The sequence below is a fragment of the Phyllostomus discolor genome, chromosome 6 (assembly GCF_004126475.2).
Source record: "Phyllostomus discolor isolate MPI-MPIP mPhyDis1 chromosome 6, mPhyDis1.pri.v3, whole genome shotgun sequence".
Lineage (NCBI taxonomy): Eukaryota > Metazoa > Chordata > Mammalia > Chiroptera > Phyllostomidae > Phyllostomus > Phyllostomus discolor.
Window position 1 is genome coordinate 95,764,018 of NC_040908.2, and position 17,178 is coordinate 95,781,195.

At 37.6% G+C, this 17,178-nt stretch overlaps 1 protein-coding gene and 1 non-coding gene across 4 annotated transcripts; one reads left to right on the top strand and one right to left on the bottom strand.

The window, feature by feature from the left end:
- Positions 1–711: 711 nt before the first annotated feature.
- On the bottom strand, positions 712–11,576 carry CWC15 (CWC15 spliceosome associated protein homolog). 3 transcript variants are annotated; one of them, XM_028516975.2, is made up of 8 exons: positions 11,466–11,576; positions 10,084–10,223; positions 9,389–9,501; positions 8,682–8,770; positions 7,178–7,291; positions 3,894–4,012; positions 1,436–1,596; positions 712–1,032 (listed from the first exon to the last, which is right to left on the bottom strand). In XM_028516975.2, exons 2-7 carry the CDS (start codon positions 10,212–10,214, stop codon positions 1,467–1,469), a joined length of 696 nt encoding a protein of 231 aa, XP_028372776.1. In that variant the 5' UTR covers positions 10,215–10,223; positions 11,466–11,576; the 3' UTR covers positions 712–1,032; positions 1,436–1,466. The 3 variants fall into 3 exon arrangements, with proteins under 3 accessions (XP_028372776.1, XP_035884546.1, XP_028372775.1); XM_036028653.1 differs by having other exon boundaries at positions 10,084–10,222; positions 11,448–11,576; XM_028516974.2 differs by having other exon boundaries at positions 712–1,596.
- A 4,838-nt stretch (positions 11,577–16,414) lies between these two features.
- On the top strand, positions 16,415–16,554 carry LOC114501202. The gene has a single exon (XR_003684956.1). It is a non-coding gene; the product is annotated as a small nucleolar RNA SNORA48 (small nucleolar RNA).
- Positions 16,555–17,178: the final 624 nt, after the last annotated feature.

The following is a 17,178-nucleotide window of genomic DNA, read 5'->3' on the forward strand; positions in this document are numbered from 1 at the left end:
TATTAACTTTGATCCAGTCACTCAGCCTGAATTTCAGTTTTCTTAACTTCGCATAACCTGGTACTTTCTTATTAAATGTTGCTTTGAAGAAAATTGAAAATGTAGACACCTTATAGTGAAGTTGGAGAAAAAAAGCTTTAGTATTATTGAAAACTTAAAAAAAGCACAAGCCCAAGTATTCAAATTTTTAAGTCAATAGCTCAGTTGGGATGTAAAATGCAGAGCATGAATGTGGAGGCCAGGCCTGGGCTCCATCCCCAGCTCTGCTCCTGACTTGGGCTGCACACACGCTGTGTCCAAGCTTCCACTGGGGAAACGCAGGGGTAGTGGGTGAGGCCTCAGAATGGGTCTCTATTTGTGTCTGTAAAAGGCTCAATTTTTTGGTCCTAAACTTTATCAAGATTTTATTTTTCCACAGAGGGGGAGGGAAAGACAGAAACATTGATCAGTTACTTTCACAAGCCCCAGCCAGGGACCTGACCCATAACCCAAGCATGTGCCCTGACTGGGAATCAAACCTGTGACCTTTCAGTTTACAGAACCAACACCCAACCCACTGAGCCACCTATCAGGGCTGGTCTCAAACTTTCTATCACAGTGACACCCTTAAAATCACAGCTAAGGTTTAGGAAGCTTCATTTCCCACCTGTGTAGAGACATTCCCACTTTCCACATACACACCCTTCCAAGACAAGATACAAATAAGCAAAATCCAATTTCCAAAGTTTTTATTTCATGCATTGTTTGATTTTAAAATTTTCTTAGGCTTTGTCTCTAATGTGTGTCACTGTGCAAACTGTCTCTCATTCCAGAGAAACCTGGAGACTGGGGATCCAGAACACAGTGAGGGCCACAGGCCTCCCAGGCATGCTTCGGGAGTTCTTGTCTTGGGCCAAGAAAGGAGCCTCTGCAAAGGTTAAGACACCCTGGGCTCCCTCAGGCACACATCGGGGCACTTCCTGGTTGATGACACATTTCCATAGCATCAAGTGGTCCATAATGAAGTGAGTCCCTTTCATCTTTCATCACACTCTTTTAAAAAATAGAGAAGATATCAGGAGTTAACTGACCATACATCAATGTTAGAGGGAGGAGGAAAAGTTAATGTACAAAGAAATACAATACACAAAAGAAAATATGCAGTGTTTTATAAGCTGCATACAGTTCAACAAAAAAGTTGGGGAACACAAATTTGGTTATTTATTATGAAAAACTTTCATTACAAGAAGATAATCTTTCCAATTTTAAAAAGAAAACATATGACTGGAAACATTCAGACTGGAAACTGGGTTAAACAATTCCCAAGTCCTTATCAAATAAGGTGTCAATCAAGGAAAAGATACTTTGGAACTTAAAATTAGGGAAGCCTATTCACAATTTAAATGGAGGGAAAGAAAAAAACAAACTAACCAATAAAGTCAGAGTGATTATTTACATTTTATAGTCTTTAAGCACATAAAACTGCACTATTTAATATATTTCTCCATAAACTTTTTGTGAAATTCAGATCGCAGCGTATCATTGACGAATCTTTTGTCTTTCTTCTGATCATCTACTCCTTTTGCACAGTTCTTGAAAACAACATCATCATCCCACCTGAAAGAAGAAAATAGGAAGTTCTTAAAATGCCTGTATTAGGAGACAACATTATGTGAACTGTATGTATATACAGAGGCAGCAATTACACACAAAAGAATAAAGTAATTTTGAATAGGTTGTAATAATGCACTATAACAGCAGAAAGGGCAATTTCCTATTCAGAACATAGAAAACATTCTTATTACTTCTCCAGTACAAGAGGCTTCTATCAACTTAGAAGGCAGAAATACAAAAATTTTCATTGCACACCTATCAAATGTTTTCAGGTCTAAAACAGAAAGGAAGTACTTGATACCACCCTAATTAGTACAGACAACTCTAGATAATAACTGACCGATTTACTGTAGTTCACATGGTGTGGTTTTAAGGATTTTATCTACTTTTTCATCAGTTAACATTTAGTAATCATCCCCTGTGGCATTTACATTTTTGGACAACAAAAGGAGAAGGAAGTACTAGCATATAACAATTAAGGCTCTTATATATTATTGGTGCACATCTGTATCAGCCATAAAGAAACAGCAGCTGAAGAGCTTAGGGCAGAACTGTGGTTGCATTCTTCTGGTTGGGTTTCATCATGCACAAGCACAAAAAAAGAAGCACCTATGGAGGGGCTATAAAATACATGTTTTACAGAAAATCAAGAGTGTAATTTCAAAGTATAATTTTGCATTTAAAACACAAATCCATTATGTAATATACATATAGCACACACTCTCACAGATACATATAAAATTAAAGTCTATGTAATGTGTGCACATGTATGCTGGCCAGAATAAACTACACATGAAAAAGAAGCAAAGAACGTGGGCATCTTTGGAAAACAATGTTAGGAAAGTCATCACGGTGCAGGACACAAGTACATGAAAAGCTGAGCAGAACTGGGTCAAATGTGACCTGCATATTAAGACACATTCCAATCTCCAAACAATTCCCTCTGAATCTAAACAAAGCAGAACAAATTATATAGTTTAATACGAATACAATCAATGTAGTTTTTTCTCTATCCACTCTTCCATGTGGCTACTGGCTGCTGCTCCTTAGCCTAGCTTTTCTTCACTCAAAATTCATTCCATCAGTATTCAATGAGCACCTAGTATGTACTGGGCACCTATCTAATCCCCCAGGCTCAGTGCCCTGACCTCTCCTGCTAGCTGTACTCCTTCTCTAAGTGCCCTCATCTAGACTTCATGGCTTTAGAAAACTTCTGTAAGTTGACAGCTCCTAAATTAATTAACTCCAGCCTGGACTCACTCCAGAACCATTTATCAAGCTCCATAGTCAACATCCCCACATAGATTTACACAACATTCTGAACTTAACATGTCTTGTATCTGTCAATTCCCCCACCCCATCTTTATAAGGTGATCAAGGAACCCTGTAGGCTTCCTTGAAAATAACAACCAACCTTCCTTCCACTCAGCACTTCCTATAAGCTGTTCTGTTTTATTTTCCTACGTATCACTGTCCGAGGTACTATATTCAATATTTATTCATAGTCTCTCCCCTTTCCTCCTTCTACTTCACCCCTCCAAACACACACACCATGCAGAGGAGTTAACATGCCAGGTCTGAAACTGCTATCCTTAGAAAGGCCCGCTTGCAAGGTTGGCCCTAGGCTGGCACCTGGACACTTGGACTCCAGGAACCTTCTCACCACCACTGCCTAGACTGTTTGTACAGATAATGCACTCTACGCAGAACCTTTGTTTCCCTTCTGGGAGTCTGAACTTTGGTACATGCTAGGCAAATACCAGCCCATGGGCACTGAGTCTCTAATGGGCTTCCTTGGGCAGAAACATTGCATGTTACTGTATTCTCACTGCTAGGGGAAAGGAGGTGCTCTGTGTGACACCTCATGGAAGGGGCAGAGCATAAGGGAGCATGCACCAGGATCACTGTGATACCCCTTCCCCTCACAATCTGTCGCTGAACTATGCTTGCCATGGGACAACTACACGGTAACTCCCCTGAGTCCTTCCAGTGGGTCCCTGAATGTGAAGGGCAGTCTTAGGGACCCTTGACACAAAGTCACACATAAAATGTAAACTCTGTAGGGCCAAAGGCTCAGTGAACTGCTTTGACACTAATGCTTAGAATAGTATCTGGTACATGGCTGTTTACTGTAAATATCTATTGAAAAAAGCTATTTCTCTCATTCTCCTTCCATTACTCCAAAATCTGACTGAGTATCAGTGTAAAGTGGGATTTTAGAAGCTTTATATAATATAGCTTGCTGTAAAATTCATAATCTGTGTATATGTATTTCCGACTCGTTACTGTATATTAAGTACCTTCTTTTAACTTTGAAGTTGGCCTGAGGCTGGGATGGGCCAGTAAGATTAAGGAGAGGGTTGCCACTCAGAATGTTTTCCATACGAATCCTTTCTTCTTCAGCTTTTTGCTCTTGTTCCTGTTAATGACAAGGGAAGATACATATTTACTTATGGCAACTCCAGGGTCAACCTTCTCACACAACTCCTATTTTAAAAGGCTGAGTAATAAGCATTAAGGTAGTGTTGTTGTTGTTTTTTTAATTTGTCTTCAAAACATGCCAGAAAAGTCTCACTTATCAAAGTAAAATAATTTGACATTTTTATTATAAATATTTCATACATGCCATCATCACACATTCATTAGTCTCTTCTGACTCTGAAATTAGCCAGATACATACTTAAATCTATTTTCTTTCTTGAGGTACACACAAAAAATTGCTTATTTTAAGAAAGCACACCAATACACATTCTAGCGCAATTTAAGCACATATTAAACATCAAGACACATTTAGCAAAGCTATTACCTCGATTTTTAAGGGGCTATACATAACTAATTATAAATGCTTGTTATCTTCAATTACTAGCGTAATTGAAGGGTTCAATGTAAACTTGCACCTCTAAGATTTGTGACAAGTTATTATTAGCCAAGAAGTTATCTCTTAAAATGAGACAAACTATCAAAATTTCATCATTAACATATGTATTTCTACAAATTTACCTAAGGTTTCTCCATTTTGTTCTCATTATTTAATGTTACTTTCTATTTTTATACTGCTCATACCATATCAGTTATGATCATGTCCTTCCTCACTTTTATTTTAGCATTAACTTCTTTAAATTTGAATCCCCCCCAGTTTCATTCTTAGAATTAGGAATATAAAATGTCTAAAATCCTTAACCACAGCTTCTAGATCTACCTGAACCATGCTGTCTTAAACAAAAGGTAGATCCCACTTTGCTGTGTGTTGAAGATGACAGAAATGTATGACTTAAAAGATCAAGGAAAAAGAGACTTTCTGGAAGTCCATTTAAAATATATCTATGCTAAACTATTTGGAAAAACAGCCTGATTTCCAATACATGTTAATGATACTTCATTTTAACATTCAAATATGAAACACTGGGTTTCATTTTTTTGTTATGAGACCAAATAGCTGGAAGGTGAGAAAATTCCATTTTCAGGGGGGGAAAATATTTCAGGCCATTAATCAGACCTTTAACAGAGTCAGGAATATTCACCAGATAGCTTTCTATAAATTATATACTTATTTTTAATAAATATTGATGGTAAAATTCAAGACATATCTCTGACATGCTAGAAAACTAGGAGCTCAAATATACAACGTGTCCAAACTTATAATGATGCATGTGATATAATAAGGTCCTGGCCATTCTAAGTTTTGAATATATTTCCTTTAGAGTTGTTGGCTGGTTACCACACAGCTCTGGAAAAAGGAGGTGCCAATTCTTTTCATATTCAAGTACCAGGCACATTATGCTTTATGAACACAGGCTAAAGGCTGTACAGCCTGTGGGTCAAATCCAAACCACCCCGTTTTGTAAATAAGATTTTACTGGAATACAGTCTTGTTCATTCATTTATGTACTGTCTATGGCTGCTTGTGCTACAACAAGTAGAGCCAAATAGTTGCTTTGTGGCCCATATGCCTAACATAGTTATGATCTGGCCCTTTACAGAAAAGTCTCCCAGCCCCTGACACAGGCAGAATGGTTTGAAATGTTATTTTGGGACACTCAAAAACCAAACATTAGAAAGCCTGGGAAACGGGCAGAAAAACTAAAACTGTCATCAACCCAGCAAACACCAACACATTTTTATACAAAGTAGATGAGCCTCACAAAATTACAAGATCTCCTGTCTAAAATGTTTATCGTCTCTAAAGCTTAACCAATGAGTTTAAATTGCTCATCTCTTTATGCATCAACTCTTAGATAAACCAAACAGTATTTGGAATAGAATGACTGCCCTCTAGTGGTACAAGTGATATAAGGAATGTTCTTAAATCCTGTTTTCTACAATGAGATAAAAATTGTAAGCTATTATAGGAGTTTTGCTATTGTATGCCAAACTTTGATAAGAATTGATATTAAAATATTTTTCTTCTCCCAATTTGAATTCTAGCAGTCTTCAAAAGCCTATCCCAAACTTCACATCTTTTCTGAATTCTTCCCTGACCCTTCTGACCCACACAAAGTCTACCTCTCTAGATTCCAAGTACTAAACTAACCTATGTCAGTCTTTTGTCTAAATTGTCTTTTTTTTTTTAACAGAAAAATTCTTGACTCAAATGACATCTTACACAGGTGTCATAAAAAGCTGCTCTGTTCTGGTTGAAAGCGGAGGCCGATATCTCACCTTGAGCATGTTACAATATATCAAATTTAACACGTTCCAAAAACATCAATTCTACCTTCTTGATAGCTCTATCAGCATCTGTTCACTTCTTTCCATTCCAACTTCTGTTATGCATGACACTCAAAATTGCATGTGAGGATTATTGGTACAGTCTCCTTTCCAAGAACTGAGAGTACATCAGTTCTTCCCAATATACACTCAATACTTCTGCCAGAGTAATCTTTCAAAAATGCATATGCAATCTCACCAGTCTCCTATTGAAATTAACTAGCTTTACAAACTAAACTACCCTTCAGAACAGAGTCAATTCCTTTAGCATTTATTTACAAACCTAATGCTTTGTGACCTGCTTTTGCCTCCCCAGTTTTACAGCTTATTTTTATTACTATGGATCCTAGTTAATCCTTACAACTATCCTTAAGTCAGGTATTCTTTTTTTCCATTGTGTAAATTGAGAGACTGTGGGGACTCAGAGAAGTTAGGCAATGGCCCTGGATCAGATGACACCTGTTGACAGACTGCTTCAACAAGTTCCTGGAAAGAAGACTGAGGTAGGAGACCAGAAGAGAAATGAGGACGGCCTCATTTTATCGATGAGTTCTTCGTAGGCCATGACTAAACCTTAACCATTTGTGATTCTTCTGATACTTATCAGACATTAACTAAATGTCTGTTGAGCAAACAAAAAATAAGTGAATAAAGAACAACTTGATCAGTATTATTAAGTATGTCTGAACTACTTGGAAAGAATTTCTAACATAACCAAGAGACTTAAAATGTCACAAAATGATCAGATTTATAGGTCTAAAGGTCCTATAATATCTAGACATGGCAGGGACCATTTCTAATGTAAGATAATACCTAAATTAAAAATATACCCACTTTAGTTTATGAAAGATGTAAATATTTAACACTTTGATTTTACCTTCCGGGCTTGCTCTTCAGCTCTTTCTTTTTTAATTTTTTCCAGTTCTGCAAGAAGAGCTGCAGTGTCATCATCATCACTCTCCTCTTCAAAGTCTTCATCTTCATCTTCCTCCTTGAAAAAGAATATGATGGCCCAAGGCATTAGAGAGAAAATTCACATTTTTCATTTTCCATAAAAATTGCACTTATCACATAGATCTTTGGAGGAGGAATAATTTTCCTAGTACAAAAGATAAACGTACCTATATACGATTAAAATCAACAACCAACCAACCAACCCCCGCTCCCCCCAAAAGCTTCTGAATACTAAAATGTCAACCTCTGGTGTATTTTAGAAATTATAACTAATAGTATAACAAAGTGCCTTTCACATTTACAGTGTCGAAAGGGAATTTAGATATTAAAGTATTTCTAACACCAAAAAAGGAACACTTTACACTGATGCACTGTACGTGTGTACACAGTGTTATCACGCTGAGAATCAAAGTTTATTACAGCTCAAAACAATTTTAAACTAGGAAGAATAATCAAAAGTACAAAAAGGTTGCTACGTTCTCAAAAGAAACCAATTTCAAATGAATAATCATGAAGCCTCACTGAACTCCCCATATTTAATTACTTAATGATTTAACCCAATCTGTTCACTCTATAATTAATTGCTGATATATGTGCTTAATTAGATGCTACTCATAAAAGGTCACTTGGATTTTTTCACTGTATGTAGAAAATGGCAAATTAATGTCCCGTTAAGTTTTAATGTTAACTAAAGCACTAGTCCTTAAAAACCACTTAGATCCACTTATAGGTTATTTCCCTCTCTAAGCACAGAGGGAGCCTTTAAGTGTGCTACACATCTGGAGGGAACCATGGGTATCTAATGTGGAAAGGCCCTGGCAACTCTAGGGGCTGTTATCAATGGGGTCCAGTCTGAAGAGTGCCCTTTGGAGGTCTGTAACATGGGAGCCCAATCTCTAAGGTTTAACAGAGGGAATTACTTTTCAGGGAAGCATATTCTTTAATAGATCACTTCCTTATTTGGTTCTTGAGAGCTCAATCTTGTTTTTGAAGCCTGAATAACCACATAGTAACACTTTTGTTTTAAAATCAACAATACAGTTTGCCCTGACAGGTGTGGCTCAGGTGGTTGGGCGTCATCTCGCAGAGTAAAAGGTTGCCAGTTCAAGTCCTGGTCAGGGTACATGCCTGGGTGGTGGGTTCAGTTCCCGACTGGGGTACATTCAAGAGGCAACCCATCAATATTTCTCTCTGACATCAATGATTCCCTCCCTTTCTTTCTTTCTTTCTTTCTTTCTCTTTCTCCCTCCCTTCCCCGCTCTAAAAATAAATATTTTAAAAAATAAAGTAAAATCAACTATAAGGTTTAGCATTTGAATAACAGTTAAGTAAAAATAAAGGGCACTTCTTAAAGCCAAAAGAATAAAAAAGTATTTCAAAAAACAATATAAATTACTATGGTGATAAAAGGAGGAAAGAAAACATACATCTGTTAGAGGATCATCTGCATCAAGGTTGGCAGCGGGAATCTGGTCTAACCGAGGTTTCTTTGACACCGAAGACGAGGTTGTATGTTCTGGGGATAAACAAACATTACATAGCTTACTGAAACAAATACTGTATTTCATGTAACATCTCAGGGACCTGTGAGCACAAAGAACTTAGATTATAACTGTCATGATAGCAGGGATCAAAACCACAGTGCTTGGTAAATAAGCCCTTGGTAATAAATATTAGTTGAATAAATTAATGAAACTATTGACTTTAACATGGGAACTGTAGCCTCTCCCAGGAAATTTAGAGACTAGTTCAAATACGCTGTAAATATATACCCCTGGATGCCTTCCAAGCCAGGGGCAAAAATGGGAGAACTTCACAGACAGAAGCCATGGGGCCTTAAAATTCTGGCTCTTCTAACTAGTGGATAACTCCTTGATCTGAACTGAAACAAGGAGTGCTGAATATCCCCAGGTCACCTTGTTCCTCCTAATCCAGAACCATAAAAAGATGGAGATGGAATCAGCCTCATTATCATCTCTAATCTAACCAGATTATTTAGCAAAGTGTTGCAACTCACACCAATATTTAAAACTGAAAAAAACCCAAACAAACAGTAATCCATTCCAATAACCAAATGAAAGAAAAACTACTGTCAATAATTTTATGTGACAATTGTCTGGGGTAGTGTTGGTACCTCGAGTTGGACGATCTCTGTTTTTTTCCCTTGCAGCAGCTCTCTCTCTCTCTTCCAGCTCTCTTCTGAAGTCACGGTTCCGAACCTCTTCAGGGGCATCCTGAGTGGCCTGTCTAAAGTAGAAACAAACCAGGGCAAAAATGTTTCTTAAAACACACACACACACGGCTGTAGCAATGGAGGAAACGTCACAAAAAAGCAGCTTTGTCCTTGAGTCCTTAAAGTACAAAAGAAGGAACTGGACAACATTATTACTCTATTATGTGGGTTACTAATAGGCATCCTTGTGATATTCCCAATATTTCAAGAACCCTAAAATGAATCACATATATTCCTATAATAATGCTGCATATCAATTAAAATGTCTACTTTTTGTCAGTAGCTCAACTCAGGGCACATTACAATAACAGTTTTATTCTCATATTGACTAGTACTGACAGTGCATTGTCTTTCTGCAGTAATATATTATTTTTCCATCTATATGTAGATATTCTTAACAGGAATTTCTGATTAAGAAATACATGGGTTTTTTTTATAATCACAGAGCATAATTTTAGTGTTAGATATTCTATAGAATTCTACTCATATAAATAACTTAAGTGATATAAACCCAAACATGCTACCATCTCATGACCATGCCATTTAACCAATTTCCTCTTGCTTTGTGAACAGTAAAAAATGAAAGTCTTCATTACCTATATTTTATTTTTGTATGAGAAGGTAGGTCTCTACTAGAATACTGCTTCGAGAGTTGGCTCAAATCACCTTCTCCTTTTCCTCTCCCACCTCTCGCAGGTTCAAATGTTGGCCGAGCTGCTGTCGTCATCTTTTATGCCTTAAAGAAAAATAGTATCAAGTTATTTACTATATGACAAATTACCATTTTTAAAGTGTTAACATCCATCCTTATGAAATAATTTTGTAATTCACTCCCCAAAGTTTACTTAAATAACCTCAAACAAAAAGTTCTCAAGAAAACATGTAATGAGGCTCGGGTGTACAAGGAATATGGCTTCTTAGGTAACTCCTATTGAGTACAAAAAATTCTGTTCTAAAGATCGATCTGAGTTTATGCTCCTGTTGTCCTGGCTCTATGGCCCTAGGCAAGTTACTTAGCTTAAAATTTTGTCGTCTGTGGAATGGGGTATTTCTCATAGAATTATTTCATAGGGAAAAGCCTTTGTAAAATACAGTATAGCCATGAGAGTTTCAAAAACTCTCAATTTCACCAGACTCCCTAATGTTCGCATTTTACCTAAACTCACAGAACATAAAATAGGCTAGCAACTACAAAAAGAGTATTTAAAAATCCCACAAAAAAGATATTCTAATCACAATTACTGAATGTTCTGGAATAAAGTTGCTAAAAAACTTCAGTAACAGTTACCTGGACAAAATCCTCCAACCTTTTTGTTGATCCACCTTTCTCTTACAGCCCCCAGCATAATAAAAACCATATCTTTTGTAGGTTATAATTTAAGGAATGCTCAAAAAGACCGGAGCCTCGTCCCCAAAACCAAAAGGTGCTGATAAAATCAGAGACCCGTTCCTTGATACTTTTGGTTATGGACAGCCAAAATAATCTCATAGTAGTAGGAGCAACTAAAACCCCGTTGAGCGTAGGAAAAACAAGAAAGTGTGCGGGGGATGTTGGGGGAAGTGGCATTAAGTCTAGATTTTCAAAAAAGGGAAAGATGTATCCAGAGGTGGAGAAAAAGGGTTTCCTGCCGCTGGGGGCGCCGCAGCCTCTCACACATCCCTGGATAATTGTCATTCCCGTCTCCCGGGAGTTCACCTTCGGTATGTCACCAGGAGCTCACAGACTCTACGCGATTCAGAGGGGTGAGGAGGCTCGATGCTGCTTAACGGAGTCTGTAACGCTGCCTCGGCGCTGCGCCCTCCAGGGCCCCCGGGACGCGAAACGCGGCCGCGGGTATTGGGCTCCACCACCCACCCGCCCGCCGCTCTGGGGTTTCCTCCATCCGCGCTCAGTTCTCAGCCCGCAGCTCCGATCGCAACCGCCCTTTCCCATCCCACTCGGATAAGAAAGACAAACTACTGTTTTCCCGCAGCTCACCTTGGCTGAGGCCCGATTCAGCAGCCTCCAGAGATCACACAGACTCCATAACGACTCTTAACTCCCAGAATCCCCTGCACCCGGGACCAAAGCCCAAGACCCGGAAGCAAACCCCAAACACTATCGCCGCACTTGGTGGGCGGAGGCAGCGACCAATCCGCAGAGGCCAAGGTAGGAGTGGGCGTGACGACAGCGAGGGGCGGGGCCGAAACGGCCCAGGGGGCGGGCGTTTGAAATCGGTGCCTCAGAGCTGATCCTAAACATCATTTTATACCTTCAAGAACCAATTACTTAATGTCTCTTCCGTCTTTTCCTTTCCCGACCCCCTCCCAGACTCCTTCATTCCGGTACTGCGTGGACGGAAAGCCCCGGTAGCTGATACCACATCCCCGGCTAGCGAGAGAGAGCGTAGAAAAGGATTACACCAAACTGTTTAAATCCAACGGCTCCTGCTTCCTTTCTCCTGAGCTAGACCCAACAAGCCTAGAGAGTTGGGCAACGGAAAAACTAGTATTTTCATTTAATTGGATATGAAGAAAGAACAAATATATACGAGGGCAACCACGATCTTTATAAAGGTACAATTCCTGCAAAAATATTAGCCTTCAAAGCAAAGGTTGTATTCGTATTGTTTGTTAAAATTTTTATTTAAAATAAGTTCTAACGGGAGGGGAGGTGTCACTATTAGAGATCCAGTCATTTATTAATTGACATTGAACGTTTAGAACGGTGGGCCCAACTGCCAAGAGCACGAGATACAGTTGTAAGATGGCTACTCGTGCATAGGCGAAGTTTTAATAAGACAACGAAGAGGAAGAAAATTAACCGTCTTTCCCTCTCCGCCCCCGTCCTAACCCCCAGGACACTCTGGGAGCAGGGATCTTGTTCTCGTAGTTTATCTTGCTATCTCATCACGTAGTCCTTGGCCAAAGTAGATGCTCAATAACTTATTTGTTAAACAAAAGAAAATTCAACTCCCTCAAGTTTCTAAAGTAAAGAGCTCATAAAATTGAACATTAAAATGCTTTTTTTCCAGAACTCTTTCTTTGAAACTTAAATGAAAAAAAAAAAGGGAAAAGTCCCTTTCTCCATAAAGTTCAAGAGGTAATGACTGATTTTTCTTGCTGAAGGCATTTCTCCCCTTCTCTTACACATACTCAGTAAAGGCCACTACCATCATACTAGCTACTCAAACCAAAATCTCAAGGCTCCTACTTAAATTTCTTTTCATTCGCTCTTCACATCCAGGTCCTTTGCAAGTCTTGCCAATTTATCTATCCAAATATACCCTAAATTTTATTTTCTGTCACTACCCTAGTCCAAGCCACTATTATTTTCCACCTGGATTGTAACTGCTTCCTAATGGATCTTCCTGCTTCTTTTGTCCTACATTCAATTTTGCAGATAGCAGTGAGTGATCTTTTAAAGTTATGAATCAAGTAGTGTTAGCTCCTGCATGAAAACCCACTTCAGTTAGAAAAAAAATTAAATTTCTTGATGTGGTCTGAGGACCCATCAGGCATAGCCTGGCCTGCCTATCTCCCTGTCTCCCTAACTTCACTTCTATCTAATCAGTCACTGTTACACACTAGGTTCTAGTCATGGCGAACTGGGCATTTCTGTTTCACAAATAAAGATTCTTCTACACTAGCTTTCTTCTGCTGCCTGTGCCCCAGAATAACTATAACCATACCTCAAATCTCAGTCCAAATGTCACTTCCTGAGTGAGGTTTTCCTTGGCACCTAAATTTGCATCCCAAATCCTCCAACACACATATACCAACCCATCACCGTGTTTTATTTTTTTCATAGCACTAAACCTACCTGAATGTATTCTATTCATTCTTGGCTTATTGCCCTGTTTCTTGTCTGAGAGGCAGCATAACAAAGTCGTTATCAGAAGGAGAGCTATAGCCTGACTGGCTTGGTTCTAAATTCCAGTTCTACCCTTTCCTTGCTGTGTAGCCTTGGGCAAGCTATTTTCCCTTTCTGTGCCCTCAGTTTCCTCCTGTATAAAATGGGAATAATTCTAGTCTGTACTTCATAATGTTATAAGGATTGGTGAATTAATACTTGTAAAGTGCTTAAAACTGTCTCAGAAAACAGTACTTGTTAATAAATGTTAGCTTTTATTATAATTAATATTATTTTTATTATTATTGTCTATCTTCCTGTATTAGAACATAAGTTCCAGGAAAGCAAGAACCTTGTGTCTCTTGTTCACTGGTGTATCCTCTGCATGTAGAACAGTGCCTGACACATAATAGGTGCTGAGTAAGTATTTGTTGAATGAATGAATGACTGATGCACTATGAAGTGGAGGAATGAAGTAACAATGGCAAGATGGTGACACAATTATAGAAAATACCCTTGGTTTTTATGTTCCAGCTGCCCGTATCATCCCTGAGCCGATCACCCTGATTCCTTTAACTACTAGCCTATCACCTAATCTTTTTATCATCAACCATAGTTAAATAACTGCCCCTGTAATTTCATTAATGTCAACATACAATATAGTCCATGAAATTTAAAGCTTTGGCTTCAGTGTTCTGAAAGTATTAATAAGAAAAAGAAACTAAACATTTTTTCACTTATGATTTTAAAGTACTAATGTGAAAATGAAACTATAAAGCCTTTGACTTAAATGATTTGAAAATATAGAAAAAGAAGTGAAAAGTAAGTTTACTAAAAATTTAAAACTCACACTATCATATATAACTTCTGAAGAATTCTCATTTTAAACCAATTACCACAAAAATCTTAATTCCAACTACCAGTCCTCTTATACTCTCCTAATTGTTTATTTTCCCACTCTGCAGTAATGTGATTTCCCACATTCCTCTCCTTAAATCTACTTGCCTCTTTCACCCTCTTTCTTTCCTCATCCTCTTTCCCAGGGTAGATGATATTCTGACTTCTCTGGGAAAATAAAAACTCTTTAACAAGGACTCCTCATCTACTGTCCAGCAGATCTACCAAACTGCCTTAGACTATACCCATACCCTCAACTTTACATGTGTCAGTAAAGATGAGATGACCCAAACCCTTTCCTTTGTTCTCTGAGTCCCAATCCCTCTGGGTCCCACAGGCATCTTGCTATTTTTCCTATTTTTCATAATGTATCTCTTTTAGATCATTCTTACCAGCTTTTGGATATGGTGTAGTACATCATAAACTTAAAAACTGCTCCTTCATTTTAATATAACAAGGTAGTATTTTAATTCAATGTGAAAAGGATGTTTATATAATAACTCTGATAGCAAAACGGTTTATTCTTGTAGTAGGATGTAATGTAGGAATTTTAGCTTCAAAGCTATATCCAATTGAATTAAATACCCAAACAGAAAACAAATAACTATAGAAATCTTAACAAGAAAATTTAAGAGACTGTTTATACAACCTGGGATTTGTAAGGAAATTCTGATGGAGACAGAAGACTTAAGACCTATAAAAGAAATAATTTTCAAATTTCAATTATATAAAAATATAATTTTATAGCAGATGATGCCAAAAACAAAGTCAAAAGATAAATGCCAGAAGAGTAGACAAATTCTGTAATGTCTTTATATGTAATGTAACATATAAAAGTGTTCACAACTACTGCTATTACTGCTAACACATATAATATAAAGAATATAAACAACCCAATAAAAAATTGGGCAATGAATATAAATAGGCCATTCAGAAAAAGCAATTCCAAATAGACAGTAGACATGAAAGACACTCAACCTCCCCACTGAGAAATGAAAGTCAACTAACAGTTACCATATTACAGCATAAGCTTGACAACAATTTTTTAAAATTAATGATACAGTTAGATGGGGTTGAGAGAAAAGGGGACTCAGTCAGACAGTAAAAGTTAAAGGTGTTCACAGTGACCCACAAGGTTCTCCTCAACCTCCTTGACCTCTCTTAATCCACTTAATCCAAGTCTTTGTTCAAATGAGGTCAACCAACCATGACAGCTGTATTTAAAGTTGCAGTCCTCCTCCCACTTTGTCCTGTAACATTCTGCACTCCTTATCTCCTTTATCCTGCTGTACTCTTCTTTTTTATGTAGCAAATACCATTTTCTTGATTGTTTACAGTTTAGTTATATTTGTTATTTCTTTCTCTACCTAGCCTATGCAGAATATAAATTCTGCAAGAGCAGCAATCTTTGTTTGCCCAATCATGTAGGCCATACATCTAAAACAATGCCTGGTACCCATAGACATTTCCTAAATGAGTGAATAACTGACTAAATGAATAGGTAAATGAATTTTGACAGGAAAAAAAATACATCTTGATCTAAAAAGTATTGTCTTAATCCTTTTCTTTTTAAAAAGATTTTATTTATTTATTTACTTATTTTTAGAGAGGGGAGGGAGAAAGAAAGGGAGAGAAACATCAATGTATGGCTGCCTCTCGAGTACCCTCTACTGGGGACCTGGCACACAACCCAGGCATGTGCCCTGACTGGGTATCAAACCTGTGACCCTTTGGTTCATTCCACTGAGCCATATCAGCCAGGGCTCATTTTCTGTTTTAAGGGAGAAAAAAGTATTTTACATTCTGCTAGTCTGAAATTTAGACTTGAAATAAAGATACATGAGGACCCAGAAAGATGATTTATTTTTAGGAAAAAATCTCTAAATGAAAAATCACATTATTATCAGGATGTATATGTCCCTCAAGATTCTAATTTGATCAGCCCCACTCCCAGTCCATTCACAACTCCATTTTAATCCAACCTCCTGACTCTTCCAGTTGAATCACTTCCCTCATTCTAGTAAATTCCCTTGCTTACAAAGTTACCAGCCCACAAATTGTGAAAATTTTGCTTGAAAATATTTCTTTGAGGCTCTAACTAAGAAAATGGAGGAAGAAACCCAATGATCACTGGTCATAGATCACATTTAAAAATAAGGAAATATAAATAGTGGTATCAGCTCTAAATTTTTAACCTGTGTCCTGGACCTGGCTAGAGTTGCACCTGATTTGGTGGGGCTTGTCTCACATCAGCCAGGAACAAATTAACTAACTCCTTGTTTATACCCTCTTGGCTCTTGGTCTGTGCCCATGCCTGCTTCATGTCCTGAACACATGGATTAAAACTATAAATAAATAAATAAATATTGAAAAAATAAATTTTTAACTGGAAGAATGATCGATTTTCTAATAGAAAATGATGGGGCTTTAATCTGTTGTGTTAAGTGGAAAGAAGAGAAAAATAAATTGGCTTGCTTTCTACTAACAAAATCCTGATTTTAAATCCTGATTTTAAATCATCTCTCTGGGGCTCAGAGAGATAGATGATTTCCTGGAGAAAGCCTCAAAATGAAATTTGCTGATGGTCCAGGCTAGATTACTGGCTACTGTTATAATTTAACTACCTCTTACCTAATCTGAGTGCATGGCTACTTCACTAGCTAGCCAATCTACTATTACTAAAACAATTAAAAACAAACATTAAAAAAAGTTAAAACTATACAACTAAAATATAGAAAATAAATGGATAGAAAAAGATACTCCAGGCAAATTCTAAACAAGAAACTTTATGAAGCAATTAATTATCAGAGGGTTCTTTAAATAGAGTAGCATTAACAAGGACATTAATAAGGGTTACTCATTGCATCACAAAGAAAAATCCACTAGGTAAATATTAGTATCATGAACACATATGCAATTATGTAAACACATAGTCTGGAAAAATCTGAAGCAAAAATAATTA

What these genes read in the sequence shown, in the direction of transcription:
- CWC15 (XM_028516975.2), bottom strand. Translation starts at nt 10,214, where the DNA reads ATGACGACAGCAGCTCGGCCAACATTTGAACCTGCGAGAGGTGGGAGA. An exon ending in CAGAGATCGTCCAACTCGAG is followed by an intron (nt 8,771 to 9,388) that starts GTACCAACACTA and finishes GTTTATCCCCAG; the next exon opens with AACATACAACCTCGTCTTCG. An exon ending in AACTTCAAAGTTAAAAGAAG is followed by an intron (nt 1,597 to 3,893) that starts GTACTTAATATA and finishes TTCTTCTTTCAG; the next exon opens with GTGGGATGATGATGTTGTTT.